A 20,439-nucleotide genomic window follows, 5' to 3' on the forward strand; every position below is an offset into this window, starting at 1 on the left:
CAACAATATATCTTTTAAATCGTGAAATACTTTAACATACTATTTTTATATATGTTGTACTATTTTTAGAAACGATATTTTAAAGCTCTTGGATTATATGTAGTAAAATAGGTATAGTAACAGAAGTAGACGTTATCAGATTGCTTGCATACTTCCATTAATGTAAAAGCGATATTTTAAACCTCTTGGATTATATGTAGTAAAATAGGTATAGTAACAGAAGTAGACGTTATCAGATTGCTTGCATACTTCCATTGATGTAAAAGCGATGCAACGTTATAGTCATTGCATAACGTTTAACGTTCCTATATATATCGGTGTATCGATAATCCACGCATGAGATTATTTTGACATATGGTATAGTTTATCATCGGACACGTTGAGTTGTCGCAGGTCAGGTCATTTCAGGTCAACGTACTCGTACGTTCGTTCGTGCATACATCGCCCGCGTCTCCGGAATTTCTCCCGCTTCTAACTTCTTATTCTTTTCACCTGACATTGCATTTGCATCGCGCGCGCCCCAGCGCCGACCGTTCATAGATAAGCATCGTATGTATATACACGCATTCAGTAGTAGTCAGTGATAAATATCGAGTATATAATACAGGGTGCCCACAAATTTGCACGTATTGATTTCCAATGAGATTTTCGATCCATTCGAAACTTACACAGATAGGCTCTGAATTAATTTACTCCTGTAAATAGAATTTTAATTTGACGATATTAATTGGCAAGATATTTAATATCAAAACTCGAGAAAAAGATGATATGGAATTTTCGTGACATTAAAATCGATTGAATCAGAGATTCATAATCCGTTTATTATCTTTCATTGAATATAATCGCGTGATCTTCATTCATCTTGCTAGAAGATTCTGTTCTATCAGTTCCATCGAATTTAGCGTTAAGTATACACGGTGTTTATTACGAGCTGTCCGAACCGTTAGGTTAACGAGCATTCTTCTCTTCGCCCATAACCGATCCTTCAACTGCAGCAACGCCGAGCTACCTATGGACGTCGCGCGCATATCCCTTTGTATTTTCCGGTCGAGCGACGATCGTATCCCGGTAGACGTTGATGCTTAGACCCGGAGATCGGCGTAGGCTGACTACGACTCTGTCGTGCGTGGTGCCGCATTTGTTTCTTCTCCGATCGATGATTGAGGCAGATGGGTCGGATGGGCCATCGTCTGCCATGCGACAGATAAAAGCCTCCCTCGCCTCTCCCGTGCGGGCGGGACGATTAAAATATAAATTGATCTGGCGATTCCCCATAGTCCATCCGCCTCTGCCACGCATGAGGTAATTCTCTCATCGCTTCTATTGTCGTCGCTGTATCGCGACTCGCTCAACAATTCGCCTTTGCACAACTTGTCGCGCGTCTCGACATACTCGAATAGAAGATTAGGGATCTATTTAATTTTTAGATCTTACAGAGAATTTGTCAGAGTGCTTGTTTGTGATCGCGAGAGGAAACTTCCCTCAGTTTATAGCCGATCAAAAAGTCGATGGATTAAACTAGTCTCTAAAAATGCAACTGACCCTTGCACTCGGTCACTGACAAGAATATATAGATATTGTGACAGTAATAACATCGCGTAAGGTTCGTTTCAAAAAGTTTAGGTCAATATGGCATGTTTAAGATTTTTACTTTGTAATATTTCGCACCGTAATAATTGCGCAATTATTTCTAAATTGTGACTAAAAGCTAAGGAGGGCAAACCACCTCTCTCACCCCTTTCACGCGTTTACTTCGCATTTAACGATCCCCACCTATAGTCGTGCCACCCCCGTGAAGCCACCCTCGGCAGAAATTCCCGTCGCGGAGCTACCTGTTCACGTGTTACGCCACGTGAATCGCGCTGCATCTAATAAGAGCGCACGTGAGCGCCGTTTCTGATGTCAATTTTCCATAGCATCCCGGGTATCTCCGAGTTATTAGAGGTCACGTTCCATTTATATCGCGTTTCCAATTTTCAAACGCCGGAATTATCCCCGTAAAAAAACAAAGATCTGTCCCGGGACGATCTCGTCGTAAAATTACGAGCGCGAAAGAGCGCGTCAGAGCAGCAATCTCGGTGCGGACGCGCCTAGGAACATCCGTGTCCGGCTCGTCGACAGTACCGAAGGTCGCGTTGCATCGCAAGCGTAACGTAGTAATTACCTTTTTAATCGACACACGTGGAAACAGATATTTCTCACGATGAATGTGAACGCGATAAAAATGTTACGTTAAAACAAAAAGATCGATCCAGTTCAGTTCATCGGGATCTCACGGAAAAAAGAAATATAATGATTGTGTTACAACAAAAAAAAAATTACGTGAGAAAATACCTCATCTTCGAAATTAGGTTTAACTACTATATTATATTGTATATTAATTTATCATTAGATCTTTCATTCGTTGGCATAATTAGCGTTACGTTTTATGTTCGTCGGACGATTTTTCACAGTTCGTCTACTAGTATATTCCTACTATAATATATAATATTCCAGGATTAAACTCTATCTGGCATCTGGCATGCGATTTAAAAAAAAAAAAAGGAAATTCTCATTCGCACGCATGACAATATAAAGATGCGTGAACAAAGCTCGCGCGGTTCGAGCGTGAAAAACAGATTTCTAGTTCCGCGAAGCGTTAAAGGCTGGGAGACTGACGATCTTATGTTATACGTCATACCAAACGAATCGTGAAGCTGCGCGCGCCTTTCGCTTCCGGTTCACCGATCTCTCCACATTCGTTAAGCCACCTTCTCGGTCGATCCCCGGCCGAGTCGGCCCGACATTTATGCGGCCGAGGCACTTTCGCTCGGCCGCGTCGAGCCGGCTCGCCTCGATATAATGGATCCATCTTTAAAGCAATAATAACCTCGTAAGAGGCGCGCGATGATTATGCTCTAAATCCTCGCGCACCTGATATTAATAAGCTCGCGGAGAGAGCATCCGGGCCACCCAAGAATTTTCTGAATTTTTGAAAAGAGAGAAAATATCCGGCGCGCAATGCATCTGTCGCGATATTTTTACAAATGATACTTTTATCAATATTATCACCCCTGCGAGATTTCTTCCGGCATCCATTAATTTTCACAAAGTTTGTACAATATTTTTGAGACACCGGACATTCGGGCATAGTGATTAGGATGTAATCTCTTTTTTCTTTCTGGAGACTCTGTTCCATGATCGTTACGATTTCGTCACAAAAATCCAGGAAGTGACGATACGATTATGGTAAAGATTTTTTCTTGTCTACGGACGACACATTATTATTTGTGATCTCCGCTCCGAAACGGTACAAAGTGCACGGTAATCAGAAATTCATGGCTTCCTTCTTTTCATTCATAGGCAAGCGCAATCATTTTCTCTCTCGCGCAGCTGATTATTATTCAGTATAAGTTCTCCTTGACCGTCTCGATTGTTCCCCGTGCACATTCTCGCGTGCCGCAAGGTCGAAAATGCTAACAATGGACACACGTTAACGGCGTGCACTTATACACGTGCGTCTTGAAATAGTAAAAATATTTCCTATTTCATAAATTAACTCTCTGCTATTCTTGTCAGTTTGGAGAACTTGTATATCTTGCGCGTAGACAACTCGGCATTTACTAGTGTACGATGATTACTATCTCTGGAGTGTACTTGGAACACGTACATAGAATTTATTTTCTAATCATTATATCTACACTTCACATTGTCTCGACACTTTTATCACTTAAAAATCTAAACGTATCTAAATAAATTATATTATAAAAGTATAAGCAACTATAAGTAGCGCAGATATGGTAAAATTTTTACTGGAACTAGTTTCCATCGCTATTGAGCACATAACATTGATACACCGGCAGTAATCATCATTTGCACGGGAACGCGCGTGTGTGTCGCGTGTGACAAACGCGCAGTACACAGACATCGATGGTCTGCAACGCTTATGTGTGCGATCCGTATGTCCGGTGCCCTTGCACGCGCAGGTGAATGCTTGGAAAACGCATATGTGTATATCGTTTCTCTGGCAATTTATAGATAATTTCCTTCTCATATACCTCCATGTGTGCTGAAAAATACAATTGTCACGACCTTTCGTTGCGTGCATTTATTATTATATTATATAGTTATTTCTCATAGTTTTTTTTTTTTTTTTTTTTCAGAATGTATAAGTTTTTATTTTAATATTATCGCAGGTATTTTTAAATTAGATAATATTATTATCGAAAGTAGGATAAAAAAGGAGTTGCAGGGAAGCTATCAGGCCCAGGCATTGACGATTTCTGCGTTATCTTTGTGAACATGGGTATCAATGACGGGCTTTTGGCGAAACCAATTCCCTTGAAGCGATACCAGATGCCGGCAGAGTCTATATGTGATCCGTGCTGCACTCTGCGGGAACTTACTCTAACGTGATTTACCGAAGGATCTTTCGTCATTCATCTCGAGTCGAATTTAATTTTTGAATGTCAGCTTACGAGATTTGAAAATAACGTTATACGAGTACAAGAATATCTATATACGAAATAGCCATTTTCCCATTTTTTTTCATGTAGAAATTCTTGGGACAATTTGTATTAAGCTCCTTTTTAACGAAATGCCTTCTCGAGGCATCAATAGTAATTAAAAAACTGCAATGTGAAACATAAGGAAATACATTTTAGAATTATGTGAAATAATTTTTCTAGTAAAATAAGACTGTTCCAAGATTATTTTAATTTCTGGTTTTTAAACGCCAAATTTTTTTTATTAAATGTTGAAACAAGATAATTAAAAAGTATACTGTTTATAAAGCTTTTAGTGGAGAATATTGTTTTTAAATTCTACAAACAATCTACACAAAAATGAAAAGAAAGCGTGGTAATATTGATGTACAAACACTTTGTATAAGGAACAACACATCAATGGACACGCGCTTGAAGCGATGCATATTTATTCTTTTGTAGTGAAATGATACATAACGATAAATCATTCACGATATTGACAATGTTATTGCAAATACTTTAGAAATCAGTCGACCATACTTAACAAACTTTGATCGCATTTGCAATATAAATAAGTCTAATAAAGCATATTATATCTGCCAATCCTCGTAATTGCAACACCATCGATAAGATGATAAGTCGCATCGATTTCCGTGATAAGACAGGCATACCTTTCGTTATTGTACTAATATATATCGTGTAATATATAAGAAAATCGACTGGTAATTTAAACATGTGCGTTCCCAATTGTACAAATTGTGCACGAAATCCTTATACATAGATAAATTTTGATCCCGCTTAAATTCACATAATAATATATTTCTAAAATAAGATACGTGTTTGTGTGTGTCATGTCAACTATATTTTACGCGAAAAATACAATATATCGGTAATCAATTTTGATATATTTTATTAGAAAATAATAATATAGCTAATATAGAGAGTCCGGCATCGCCTTTTGATCAGGAGATTCAAATATCCGGAAGAGAACTATATATTTACAAAGGTGTATAAGAAAAGAATTCCGAGCTGTCACGGCGCAAACGTCTGACATGCTACTCTGATGGTGCCATTTTGCGCTGTTTTATTTCTGTTCGAGATAGCGACAGAAAAAGAGCGAGGGAAAAAGAGAATGAAAGAGTGAAAATGCTCGCTACAAATAGACATTTTGGTACAATATTTTTTCTTACCTATATAACAATAATGGCTTTATGTCACTAATTAAAATTTATTCTAAATGCATGATTAAATTAAATAATAGAACTAAATCAGTACAAAATATGATTGAAAAGCTGTTTTATATCTGGAACTTTAAGAGTCCAATAATCTAAAATTCGGAAATCAGAGTAACGTATAATATAATTAAACAATATATATAATTTATTTAGAATCAATACAAATAATTTGACTCGTAGAATAACTCATTTTCTATCGTTGAAAAAAAAATGCATAATATATATTATATAATTTATTTCAATGATTTTTTTGCTGTTATCAGACTGACAATGTAAATATTGATTTAAGTGCGTCGATTGCTAACGAACTCGAAACATTTTACTCATTAAGCATATATCCGATTTGATCGTAATTTATTCGCCTCGGCGAAGACTTTCATTACCGTACTTTGATTGTAAGTCCGATTACAAGTCAACGTAAGATAGGCAGGAACGAAGTTCAAGGGAAACCGGTAAAGAGCATATGCTGAGCGCGAAATAATTCAAAATTTGCGATTTTTTTCTTGAAAGCGAGGAAGCTTTTATTATGAAGTCTACAAAAACATTTCAGAATATTTTATGCAGTTAGTATTCAGTACAATGCATAATATAGTTCGTGATTCATTCATTTATTGCGTTTTTATAGCTATAGCGATTTCGATATTTTCGATTTAAAAAATCGAGAAAAACAATGATATAAAAAAAACATGATCATCGACGAGAATGACGATCATTCCCCTTGGATACCGTTTTGTTGAAATCAATGAAAATTTCGCGTGCCGAATTCGAATTATATCGGTAAAAAAATGCAGGAAATTTAAAATAATTCAAAGTATATAATTTATTGTGCCGTTCGTATCTGATGGATTGCGATACGTATTCTCGGAAAGAAAGTATAATTAAATACATTCCTACGCCATATTCTACGCAACGCAGGTAGACATTCCTACATCTAAGCAGACCCTTAAGACGTCATTAAGTCTTTACGTTACGCGATCTTCATATATACAAATTCTTTCAATGAAATTTTCATATTTATGTGCGAATAATAAAACTTTTCCGCCGGTTTCGCACGTGATCTTTGATGAGTAATAGTATCGGTAATAGAACTTATCAAGATGACGCAATTGTGCATACAAGGTATAGTAAAGAATATAATTGTTAAAATTAGTAGACATGCCTGGTAGGCGGACTCCAAAGGTCGAGGCCCTGGTTGTAAACGCTATACGTAGGCTGCAAGATGTGCAAGGTTCGAGATCGCGGGAAATTAGCAACTATATTTCCCAGGAGTACAATGTTCCTAGCGAGGAGACCAGGCGGCAAGTCCAATTAGCTTTACGACGCGGATTATCCTATGGGATTCTTAAGCGTTCGAAAGGGTATGAATTTGACGCAAATTCCCATTAATTATCGATAATTAAACGATTCCAGTAATCTTATTTGTCGTATTTAATTTAAAGCTCGTTACACCAAGATTACAACAAATTTTTACGTTCCGTTAATATATTTGGTTAAACGATGATAGTAAACTAAACTCTTATTTATTCGGGCAGAAGGTATATTTTGAAAGTTAAGTTGTACGTTTTGACTTTTCGAGAATTGTGATAAATTACGGGAGAGGCGTTAAGCGTAATACATTGAACGTACGATGTTATATTTTCTGCACTCTGCACTACGAAAAACTCGCTTATCAATGCCAATGATAAAGCCGCTGGGTCAAAAATAAAGCGCAATAGATTAAGTCACGATTACGAGGGCGATACGTGACCCACTTCGTAAAAAAATATTTTGATCGCGTCGACCACACAATGTTCCCTGCACTTGATCAAATAACCGTTGTGTCACATCTTGCGAGGATGGTGTAACGTAATGTAATATATGCATTGTGATAAAGACACTTAATTTAGTCATTAAAAAGACTTTAAGTCTGACCTCCAAATTGCTGAGTAACTAACAATAAGCATATCTATTTAAAAAGAGAATTCTGCCGCGTGACGTAAACTATTCCTCGGCACATGTATTTCATTCATTTACGACAAAAGTTTTAGGACATTGAATGCGAAGGCGATTGTATATAGTAATTTGTCATAATTTACGCTAGATATAGTGATTATTGTGATACTGAAACATTCTACCGACATTCTTCTCAGAGGATACTATTCGTGCAATCGCGACTACCTCGGACAGCTCTCGTTAGGGAATGGCACAGGTGACGGGGTGATGGAACCTTGTCCAGCGCAACCTTGGCGATTCGGCATACGAAAGAAAAGGAGAGCTAAAAGAGCAAGGCAAAAAAGAGCTAGAGAAGCAAGAGAAAAAAGAGAAAAAGAAAGACGAAGAAGAGAAAGAAGCCGCAAATATCGCAGAACGTCACGCGCCCGGAGAAGAGGCAGACGTCCCTCTCGAAGGCGTCGAAGGAGGCCTAGCGGAAGACGAAGCAGAAGAAGAAGAAGAAGAGTAGGAAGAAGTCGAAGAAGTCGAGGAAGAAGTCAAGGAAGACCTAGAACACGCGCTGATCTCGGCGAGATAGAAATGGAGGCGATGTTTCCGGAGCCGAAGAGGAACGACGCCGACAGGAAAGACGAGAATCCTCACAAAAGCGAAACTTCTATCTTATCCGAATATTCAGACGAACGGCACTCACAAAACTCTCCTCAGAATTCTCAATCCTAGAATATGATAAACGTCCGATGACATTTAGAAATTAAGGAAAAATAACGATACTTTTTTTTCAGAAAGAAAAAAGGAAATAATGTGTATACGTAGATCACAGTAAAGAAATTATTCACTTGTTTATATTCGGTACAAAGTATCTCCAAGTATAAAAATTTAATTTCACAGATATATAAAATTATATTATGATTGCTCAGATGTGTCCGCAATAGCGTACTGTTACATTTCTACACAAATTTTGACATCTTGTGTATTTATATGTACTCTTTTATTTTGGAATTTTGTGTACGCCATGTTAATTATTACAATTATCTTTCCATACGGACGTACTTATTTTTAATTCTTGCACCGTAACATTGCAAGGGAAAGAAACACGATCGTGAGATTAATCGAAATTACGCTGTCTGCCTCACAGCGTGAAATCCGAGCCTCCTGAGAAACAGACGCATTGAACGCAGGGGTCCGTGGCATCTGTCGACAGCCCTGAACGCGGCCTTGCCGGCTAATGATAGTCGCGCTAATGACGAGTCTGCACACGCATGTATGCGCGCACCTCGTGACTATTTCGCCTAGCAACTCTAGGACTAGACGCAAGACGCGTCGCGGCGCGGCGGATCGCAGCGGTGTTTTGCCCCGTCGCGTCGCGTCGCCAGCTGTGAATGATAAGTGCATGCGTGTGCGACGCGTATGCAAATTACGTTCGAGAACGAGCTGACGATATTTTAGAGACAGGTTCTTTTGACGAGTTCCAAATCTATATCTGCTTTCCCGGATAGCATTTTCGGATATAGATAGCGAATTTAGGTTCCATAAAATTATTCCGCGGGAGGATCGGCCTCCCATAATTTCAGCCAATAATTTCGAACGCGATCCTAAAACGTCATATATATTCTACCAAATTGAATATCGAGTTTACATATTTATGCCTGTGCATTCACCGAATTTAATTCAAATCGTCAATTACCGCAACTCGCGTGAGGGTTATCTTGGGTAGGATTATTGAACATTATTATCATATATTGATTAATTATGCTTATCTCATTCAAAAGAACGTACATTCAGTGATGTAAGAAATCTTGGTTCAAATGACTAAAACCGACCGAGAGGCAATCCTCTTTATTTTGTTTATACGCAATATCGGACGCCGGTATAATTATTGCAAGATTAATTTGATAAGGCAATTTTTATCTCTATAATCCGCTGCATACTTACGTTGACTTCCAACGTAAGACTTCCACGAAAGCCTCGATATTTCGATACTAAGGCTTCACATTCCAAAACTTGTACTTGTGCGACTTGTATAGTTAATTTTTTCTTCGTATATTATTGACAGACTGACTAACGGACGACGATGATCAATACAGAACATAATTTTTATGTCGACTTACGGGATCGTTAATAAACGGTTCTGCATTAGTTCAGTTATTAATTGCTTGTCTATCGATAGAAAGCTAAATATATTTTAGAAGAGTTATTATTGTTTCTAACGAATAACGATATTATAAATTATCGCTATTTGAGCTTGCCGCTCTTTTACATGCCGCGAATGTAGAGAAAATAGCTCTCGGAGCGATCTCGCGGAAACTAGGTCTACCAAAGACTGATTGTGTACGATAATATATCCCGTCGGTACAATGATAATTAAATGACATATACTGGCGCGATGAAAGCGATTTATCACGAGACTAATCACACATTGTCGCCATATTCATCGTACCGAACGCTAATTAAACATTTGCAATTGTGTTTCGACAAGTGTTTAATTGTAAGTAGAGGAGGGGTCCGAAAATCAGTAGAATTTCAGTTCAATCTTCGATGATATATAGAGCGATGAGAATAATAAACAAAACTTCCGTACTGCAGCATCGAGGATTGAACTAACTGATTTCGAACTAATTGGTAAAGTTGTCCGACGAAACCATTCGTCTACTTGCTAATCTAATAACGGAGAGATCATCCCTTCGTTTTCCTTTAAAGAAGCGTATCGGAAGAGGGACGAGATAGAGAGACGCGGAAAAAGAGAGAAAGAGAGACAGACCGTCGTCGTTTCGCCGCGAAACCGAAAATACTCATGTCGGCCGGTATGTTGAAACCTGGCATAAGTTCTGGCGGGTTGCCAGAAAAGCGGTACCCGCTTGGAGGCCACGCCAGGCCACGAGCGATCGGCCTCAGCCCGAATCTTTAACTATAGTTGTAGATGAAGATCGTCTTGTAAAAAAATCGCAGATCGATCAAATAATGGGGATATTAATCGATTTTTACTAACGTATTATCTTTTAAACTGAGGTAGATGATTTAATATCTCGTAATAATCTCTTACTTAAAACTCACATCTTTAACGCGCGCCAAGTTTACCTGTTATATAGGAACCCTAAGACTTATCTAAATTAATACCCGTTGAAACTGGAACGTTCCACCGTTGATAAGTTTATTGTTCCGCGAACGACTTCCTAGCGAGATAAATCTCGGTTAACTCGTGTAAGGCGTGGAAGAATTGAATAACAGGATAAGTTAAGGTTATCGTTTGCTATTAATTAGGAAATTCTTGTTAAGGTTACAACAGATATACGTCGGAAATTGACTCTTCCAAAACATTCTATATTTTCAAATATTTTGACACCATTAAAAAAGTTTTCGCAGATGAGTACCTCAACGCGCGAAAATCGAGTGACATGTGCTAACGAGCGAAATCGCGCGGTGCTAAACGCTTCTCAAGACTCGCAGATATCGCGAGAGACCTTGAAGTTAGAGATGCACAAGGCTCGGCAAATAATCTCTCCAATTGGCCTGCGGGTAATAATAATGATACATAAGAAATAATTTCGGGAATAATTGTTTGACCGTTATATAACATCATTGCCGCTCTGTCTTTGCAAAAAATTGAAGGATTTAGAAGAATGGATAAGAAATCTTTCCGTGAAACATTTTAATATTTAAAATTACGAGTGATTGTTTTACCAAATATTTCATCTACGTGCGATAAAACAAAATTTATTGCAATATGCTTCAATTCCTTTTAAAACATTAAATTAATTTTGTCAAGATAAAATAAGGAAAATAAGGAAAAATAGGAGATTTCTTTTATTATAATCGTAAAGAGATTAGGGATTCATATCTCAATAAAATCAATTTCTGCAATGTCTACTTCTTTTAATTCAACAAGATTTAAATTTTTACGAAATGTGATCCTACAAATTGTCGACGGGAAACGAAGTAATTAACCTTTACCTTGATCTCCGTACGTTCGAACGATTTAAAACGGCATCGAAAACCGACTGTCGGCGAATGGCAGATGTTGGAGCCAACTTGGAACGACCAGGCGGCATCTGGTGCACCATAAAGTTGGCACTATTATAACTATTATGTGTCGCTCAAAAAACGATTGCAAAGGTACACGCGTCGCGAGCCAATTGTTTCTTCCTCCGTCATATTAATAAAACCGAAAATGATCTTGTGCCGACCAGTTTTGTCAAAACGCGATATAGCCAAACAACATCAGGCATCTTTCACATGCGTTATCAGATTGTTAAAAAAACATCTGTTTGTAGTAGACATATATTAAATGGAAATTTCATTATATGAAAAAATATATTAATAATAACTATCAGGAATCGTGCAAAGTGGAAATTAATTGAAACATGGTTGACATAAAATATCAAGAGACACGGTAGTGTCTCGCGCCAAGTACACGCGGAGCGAGACCGACCGTGACTCTTTTACGCGACGCGACGGGTTGCGAGTACCCGAGATGTTGAGATCTCGATAACGAGTGAACGGATCAAGTTCTAAGTAGGCTTGATCGATAGCTTGGGGTCCAATTAGGGGGGGGTTTCTCTCATAATATTCCGCTACGTGCCTTACGAGCGGAGATATTGCGACGCAAAGTCCAAATGTGAAAATTTATTTTTAAGATACTCCTCCTCCTAACGCCGCGATCTATCAGAGAAACGTCACTTTCACTTTTTCGACGCTGGCGGCGCAGGTATCGCCAGTTTCGATATCGCGCGCGTATTTCAAAATTAGGTCGATAAACTTATCGGTCAGGAGGAAGATTTCTATTTAAGTAAAAATTAGGTATATATATAATAAATATTGAGTCAACGGAAAAGTAGGTTCTCTATGCTTGGCAGAAAGTGCCGCTAGGGAATTTTTAAGTCGATTCTTATGAATCAAGCTTGAATTTGATGTCTATGTATCCCAGGTTGCCGATGACAAGGTCCAGATAGTGCGCTTTATAGTTTTCGGTGTCCAGGTGTAATAATACGTTGAATTCGATGTCTACGTGTCCCAGGTTGCCGATGACGAGGTCCACATAGTGCGCTCCGTAGTTTTTGGTGTCTACGTGTATTAATATCTTGAATTCGATATCCACGAGTCCCAGGTTNNCGATGACGGGATCCAGNTAATGCGCTTCATAGTTTTCGGTGTCCAGGTGTAATCGTACGTTGAATTTGGTGTCTACGTATCCCAGGTTGCCGATGACGAGGTCCAGATATCGCGCTCCGTAGTTTTCGGTGTCTAGGTGTAATAATACCTCGAATTCGATGTTCACGTGTCCCAGGTTGCCGATGACGAGATTCAGATAGTGCGCTTCATAGTTTTCGGTGTCCAGGTGTAATTGTACGTTGAATTCAATGTTTAGGTGTTCCAGGTTGCCGATGACAAGGTCCACATAGTGCGCTCCGTAGTTTTCGGTGTCTACGTGTATTAATACCTTGAAATTGATGTCTAGGTGTCCCAGGTTGCTGATGACGAGGTCCACATAATGCGCTTCATAGTTTTTGGTGTCTAGGTGTATTAATAACTTTAAATCTGAATGGGTGCGTTCAGCCGATACTCCGCTAGCCTAGCAATCGTGAGCAGTTGCTCGTTTTTGCTCGTTTCTTCTCTTTTTAATCCAGTAAGTCAAAAAAGAGGAAACGAGCGAAAACGAGCGACTGCTCACGATTGCTAGGCTAGCAAAGTATCGGCTGAACGCACCCAATGTAGGACACGTAGATATCGAATTCGATTTATTAATACATGTAGACACCGAAAACTACGAAGCGCACTATGTGGACCTCGTCATCGGCAACTTGGAACACGTGGCCATCAAATTCAAGGTATTAATACACCTGGACACCGAAAACTATAGAGCGCGCTATGTGGACCTCGTCATCGGCAACCTGGGACACCTAAACATTGAATTCAAGCTTGATTCATAAAAATCGACTTAAAATTTCCCTAGCGGCAGAATTAAAATTATGTCATGACATAATAAAAATCGCTGAATTAAAATTATGTCTAGACATAATAAAAATTGGACAAAAATTATGTTTAGACATAATAAAAATTGGATGAATTAAAATTATGTCTGACGTAAAAATAATTATCAAAAATATCGATACCTGAAGATATCGGTACATATACAGTTGCGAACAACATTCAGTAAGACACGCAAATAAAAATAAATAAAGAATTTTACAGTTAACGACTTATTAACATTAATCATGCTTTATTGCGATTATGTTTTATGTTGAAATTGAAAAATATATACAAGGTGTACAACTAAAAGGGTTACAGATTATTATTTTTAAAAAACTGAGCAAAATATTAAATTGTTGTTTTCTTTAGAAATAATAGTCCGTAACACTTTTAGCTTCATACCTTGTATTATATACGGTTTATGAAATTATAAGATATATTGTTTATAAGATTAAGTTGCGTAACACTACAAAAAGGCGTGATATCCGTACAAAATTACCTTTTTAAAAAAAAGGTAAAATGAGCGCCAAGTACACGCATAATAGTGTATATGTATTATGTTGTTACCCTGTTATGTTGTTACCTCGAAAAAAACAAAGTGGTAGTATTATACCTCCAAATAGCTTTATCCTGTACATACTGTTTATACAATGCGTAATATACTACAAAAAGACGTGTTATCCGCACAAAATTACCTTTTTAAAAAAAAGTAAAAAAAAGGCGCAAATTACAGTTATAGAAGTGTATATGTTGTTACCTAAAAAAAAAAGAAAGTGGTAGTATTATACCTCGAAAAAACCTAAGTAACAAGTGGTAGATCTTTATATCTCGAAAAATCTCGAAAAAATCTAAGCAGTAGTATCTTTATTTCCGAAAAATTATAACCCAAGTGATACACGTCACAAAATTATGTTACCTTATCAAAAAGAAGAGTCGCGCTTCAAGTGATCTATTACAATTACAAAAAAGAAATGATATCTCTTTAAGTTAGAGCGCCAATTACAGAGAGAACATGTATATTGCCTCAAAAAATAATTGTTGCACTACATTGAAAAATCTTTACATTGTGTCAATTAGAAAAGAATGTATAATAACAATTTTATAAGATTAAAAAATTTTATTTAAATTTAACAAGGGAATACAAGATATTTAAATACAAAGTTATTTACATGTGTATTTTTTAATGGCCACAAAGAATTACAGAAGTAACAGTACAAAATAAAAATATTTTATTAAAATACATAAATTTTTCTTGTAAAAAAACTTGGCGCTGCTAGACCTCGAAATTTTAAATAAATTAATAAAGTTATTCTATATTTTATTATAAGCCGCATTATACACCGTACGCGTAGTCACGAACACCCATATCACTCACTCCCACATCCACGCTGATAATCATTTAATATTACTCCCATTGTATTCTTCTCTGAATTATTTTTATTTATTGTTGTTTTTATTTATTTAAAAGGTCTAGCAGCGCCAAGTTTTTTTACAAGAAAAATTTATGTATTTTAATAAAATATTTTTATTTTGTACTGTTACTTCTGTAATTCTTTGTGGCCATTAAAAAATACACATGTAAATAACTTTGTATTTAAATATCTTGTATTCCCTTGTTAAATTTAAATAAAATTTTTTAATCTTATAAAATTGTTATTATACATTCTTTTCTAATTGACACAATGTAAAGATTTTTCAATGTAGTGCAACAATTATTTTTGAGGCAATATACATGTTCTCTCTGTAATTGGCGCTCTAACTTAAAGAGATATCATTTCTTTTTTGTAATTGTAATAGATCACTTGAAGCGCGACTCTTCTTTTTGATAAGGTAACATAATTTTGTGACGTGTATCACTTGGGTTATAATTTTTCGGAAATAAAGATACTACTGCTTAAATTTTTTCGAGATTTTTCGAGATATAAAGATCTACCACTTGTTACTTAGGTTTTTTCGAGGTATAATACTACCACTTTCTTTTTTTTTTAGGTAACAACATAAATTAAATACTAGATCGCGCGGATTATTTCCTCGACTGCGTCTCACGCGAAGCGTGACTCGACCTGGGCCGAGCCACATTCGTGTTGCCGGTACTGTTTTCTGGTCTTCCAGCCTATCCATCAAACGGATTGACGCGTGTACGGTCCTGGCATGCCAAAAATAATCATCCAACATATTGTAAAAGAGCACGAACCACGGTAGAGAAACTGGCCGTAATGCCAATGCTAAACTTTCAACGCGGTTCATCTGTCGATAAATTACTAAAGACGCGAGAGGTACATACACTCAACAAATATACAAAGTCTTTGCTATTCGACGCCATTATCAAGCCATAAATCATAGTCTTCATTTTAAAAGTACATCAAAAAACAATTCCATATTTTGGGAAACATTTATGTGACTAAATGATGTTATTATCGTTGCGATAACGATTTATAATCTTGACGTTATAGCTATCAAATTATTATGCAATTATATCTAATTAAATTAAGAATTTCTTAGCCAATCTTTAATATAAAAATAGAAACGATTTTAAATATTACTCTTTTTTATATATCTTTTAGATTAATGATGAGGATCGAAATTGGAGGGTCAGGGTGTTCGAGAAACTAGAAAATAACGTCGCGTTTCGCGGACGCATAAATTATTATATTTTCAACTGTTAATGATTGATGGTTTCAAAAATGAAATATGAATTATCACATTATGCCGTATACTTATTTTATTACATATGCAACAGCAACACATGTGCTGAATATAGTTTCTTTGACCACATATCACAGGCACGCTAAGTATATAGTCTCGAAAAAGATAGTTAAGACAAAAAAATCGTGATATTAAAAACTGTATCTTCTTTTTTATCGACATATATTTATCGAAAACATTTTATTATAATCGCAGATTCATCTTTTGGCAAGAAATAAAAATTATAAATAGTATTAGTACAACTCATTAGTGTAATAATAGCTCAAGATTGACTCTAACAATAAGTAATACGATAATAGCAAGCTATAGGTATTCATTTGCTTTACGTATATTTTATTGACAATATATGCGTAAATCTATAATCCGTTTTACGACGAGACGATACAGTACGAAGAGCGACGTAAGTATATCGATCGAAGGAAAGTGAATGAAAAATGAAACGGCGCTTTGCACGCGACTTATCGGCGTCTACTTGCCGGCTTGCCGTTCTCGTCGTCGACAGTCGTCGGGTCACTAACGATGACGTCCGCGACAGTGACCATAAGTGACATCGATCACTCATAAGCTATAGAGTCGAAGCAAACACTATGCCGATCTTATTCGAGCTAAAAGGATGATCGTCCTTCTTACGATTACGTGTTATAATTGCATGTAGGTATATTTGAAAATAAAAATTCCCTTAGCATTATTTTTAGTCTGTAGATTAATAATTAATAATAGATAAACATTATTACGAGGCTTAGAGACAAGATCTTAAAAGAAACGGACGATCAAGTTGACCCTCAATTAATTTTAATTAACGTCTACGGTGACAATTGATAAATGTGTTTGAGAAGTGTTTATATTATGCAGTGAGTTAGCAGAGGGAAAAGAGCCAGGCAAAATTATCAGTAGGAAAGACAAACGGCGAGTGAAGACACGATAGAACCTGTGGGAACAATCAAAAGATAGAGAAACGGAGATATGCCATTGTACATAGCGTAATTGGACGAATTGAAAAGTCTGGGGCCTTCCTGACTCTTTGCCCTTCTACTGTTACTCTCGTTTACATCCCTCATATCGATCGGTATAAATACGAGGTGCAGTTTGCCTCGGCCCTTCGGGAGGTCTCGGCTCGTCTTGTGCACGTCTCCGCATAATGTAATATCGCCCAGTAGACTAGTAGATCTTAATTCAAAACTATGAGCATCAAGTTCTACTAAATCCCAGCTGAACTCCCATTCGTATCAATTCGAGTGAATTTTTCTGACTGTAGGCCGCGCTTAGGAGCTCAACTTTTCGCGCATAATCGTGAATTTGAGATACTAATTTATCTCCCAGATATAAATTACTAAATTTGTTTATTATAGCGTCTTCATGGATTGCACGGATAGATGATCGATTTTTCATTATTATATTCATATAGCTTGTACTTGTGCGTGAGAGTAAAAAAAGTGGCATGTGACCTTAGAATCATGAGACACTCTCTCGTGACGAGATGTAAAAAAGAAATTACATTTTACGATGTAAAAAAAAAAAATAATAGTCTGTGTATGCTAAAGATATTTAAAAAAAATCATTGCATTTTCATGCGAGACATGCCGTGACAGTCGCTGTCACAATACAAGTCGCTGTAAGAGCTTAACGTTGCGATGTCGTAATACCGAAAATAAATAGAATCGCGTCGCCGCGCCGTGGCTACAACCGCGTGGATGAAAGGATTTATTCTTACGACGTTGCAGTATCAAAAAGTAACGCGAAGCGTTGCTTTGCTGTCGTGATATATCATGCGTGTTTGCAGCCACATAGTATCTTTTATCGCGAGAAGATATCGCGACGACGAGAACGCATTTTTCCCTCCAAACTTGAATGCGTGGTAGCGCGAACAGAGTGCCAATTGAATTCGAGGCCGAATTATTCTAGCGGCAGTTTATTTCCGAGTCGAAAGTTTTGCGTATCGTATAGAGAATAATGTAAACACGTAAAAAATAAAATTAATCGATCATCGATCCGACTGTATAATATCCAACGAGCTTGTGCTTGTAAAAAAAAGAGCAATCAGAAATAGCATTACTGTTTTCGTTCGTTTTTATCTTCGAAACGAGATAATTCGAGCCCACTTCAAATAATCGTATTTTGCGTAATCGAGAAAGTGATTCGGCTGTTATCTAACCGAAGAAAAGATGCAATATATCGTCGGCCAGAGTCGGAACAAAGAATTCAAGCGATTGACGTATCTCCCTCGCACGCACGCATCCACGTTTTTGTACTAATTATTTAATCTGCATTGCATTAATAATCCGATTCAGTGAGGTAGTAAATTGGGGACAGTTTCCTGAATCAACATAACGAGTTACTTCCCATTCGACTATGTAACTAGTATCGCTCGTAACGAAACGAGTTGCGCATTGCAAATATTACATCACTTGATTACAGCTTACATCAATTGGTGCACCGTTTCCTGGAAAATGCGACCCGTAATTAGCCGGAAAAAAATGGATAGATTAAGAGTAATTGACTTTGCAACCTTACTAGTAACTTCAATGGATAACAAAATGGATTTCTGGATCAAATTTTTATGATTCCCTTTGTACCCCTGATTTCATATCACTGATGATAATTTTGATATGATAATTTTAGAGTAGTTTGACTTTCGCCTTTTTTAGGATTGCAATTAAAGATAAAAAAAGTTAGCTATATATTAAGTTCAAAGAAAATGAATGAAAAACTTAAAATAAATTGATAGAAATATGTATTATATATATAATCGAGTTTCTTATCTTTGAAATCAGGGATCAAAAATGTTTAGTTTATCTTTTCCCTCTTTCCTATTTGAGCTTTTTATATTAACACCACTTGAGTTATTCATTATTATTGAAGAATCAATCCTTTTGATTATCATTACAACGCAGACATGTTTAACAGAAAAAAGATATTATTGTAAGATGTCTTTGCTCTAATTCAAGAAATTGACTATTTCCTTTCGCGAAGTGAAAACGTATGAAAAGGGATGGAAGAAAGAAAATTCAAAACATTTTTCGGGCCAATCCCTAATTTCGAAGATAAGGTGTTTGAAACTTCGCGGGATGAATTCTCATCGATCACTTTTAATTCAGTTATCTCGATTTTTTTGCGTCTACCCTTATGGGATAGGCTAGAACGCTATCGTGTGACTTCCCGACGTTCCTCCGCCTTCTCATCGGCCCCACGTCGCGTAAGATTAGTCGCTTCGCGCTCGCTCCGCCGAGCGGAGCGGAATCGAGCGTGTAGGTTGGGTCTGCTTCGGGGCGAGGTAAGGCTGACAGCATCACGTGGTGCGCCACGGGGTCTTAAACGAGGTTAATCGGCAGACCAACAGCGTCGGCGCAGCGACGACGATCGCACAAACGCACAAGCTCGTTGTCCTCCATGACTCGGCTCTTTCTCTATTCGCTCCGTCTATCCCACTCTTTCTCTCTATCTTTCTCTTCCTCTCCTTCTCTCTCTTTCTCTTTTTCCCTCTCCGCCCGTTTCGCGTTCTCGCCCTTTGCACTTTGGCAGTCGCGCGGTCCGATAATAGGAAAAAGCGCGAGTTCCTATAACGCGCTGCGCGCAGAGACACGCGAGCGCGCTGTTGAACTCGAAATTCAAATGCGATCGCGTCGAAATATTCAAATTCCCGACGGACATGCTGCGCACAGTGCGCTCGCGTGATCGCCGCCAGTCCGCGCTGTGGTAGCCGCACTAGCCGCGTGTTTGCGCGAATTTTGAAGCAGGAATTATTTTTTCCCCTTTCTTTTTCTTCGTTATTCTTTTTTGGAAATGATCGACGTGTCAGGTACCGGGTGCGAGCACGGGCCACGCAAAATTCACGCGCTGCGCAACCGGCGAACGACGACGAAAGAAGAGGGAAATACTTTTTGAGCGAGAATCTTTCGAGGAAACGGCACTTCCTCGGATACGCGAATATACACACGAAATGAAAAACCGCGGGACAGATCCGCCAAGCGACGAATGTCGCGAAACGATCGAGGACGGAGGAAAAGAGTGAGGAGAGGAGCGGCGCCGAGCATGGAGAACGGAGAACGGAGAATACTCGGGATCGGCGTGACCGCGTGGAATCGCGAGTTTCGCGTGGCAGCGTCGTACGATCGCGCGTGTAGCGCGAGCGGATTAATTAA

At 37.8% G+C, this 20,439-nt stretch overlaps 3 protein-coding genes across 7 annotated transcripts in view; 2 read left to right on the plus strand and 1 right to left on the minus strand.

Moving 5' to 3' along the window:
* The window catches only part of LOC143899154 (uncharacterized), a 146,122-nt gene that overhangs the window by 55,425 nt on the left and 70,258 nt on the right, over positions 1 to 20,439 (plus strand). The gene's annotated exons all lie outside the window — the stretch shown is intronic.
* LOC143899034 (thyrotroph embryonic factor) overlaps positions 1 to 20,439 on the minus strand; it is a 70,216-nt gene that overhangs the window by 48,802 nt on the left and 975 nt on the right. The window lies entirely within an intron of this gene.
* LOC143900973 (uncharacterized) lies at positions 6,200 to 10,721 on the plus strand. The gene is made up of 2 exons (XM_077412812.1): positions 6,200 to 7,056; positions 7,828 to 10,721. The coding sequence occupies exons 1-2, from the start codon at positions 6,854 to 6,856 to the stop codon at positions 8,348 to 8,350; spliced, it is 726 nt and encodes a 241-aa protein (XP_077268938.1). The 5' UTR covers positions 6,200 to 6,853; the 3' UTR covers positions 8,351 to 10,721.

The sequence above is a fragment of the Temnothorax americanus genome, unplaced genomic scaffold (genome assembly GCF_048541705.1).
Source record: "Temnothorax americanus isolate GAGA-0224 unplaced genomic scaffold, ASM4854170v1 Scaffold10, whole genome shotgun sequence".
Taxonomy (NCBI): domain Eukaryota; kingdom Metazoa; phylum Arthropoda; class Insecta; order Hymenoptera; family Formicidae; genus Temnothorax; species Temnothorax americanus.

Coding starts and splice junctions, on each gene's coding strand:
- LOC143900973 (XM_077412812.1), top strand. CDS start 6,854: ATGCCTGGTAGGCGGACTCCAAAGGTCGAGGCCCTGGTTGTAAACGCT. Junction 7,057..7,827: donor ATTCTTAAGCGTTCGAAAGG/GTATGAATTTGA, acceptor CATTCTTCTCAG/AGGATACTATTCGTGCAATC.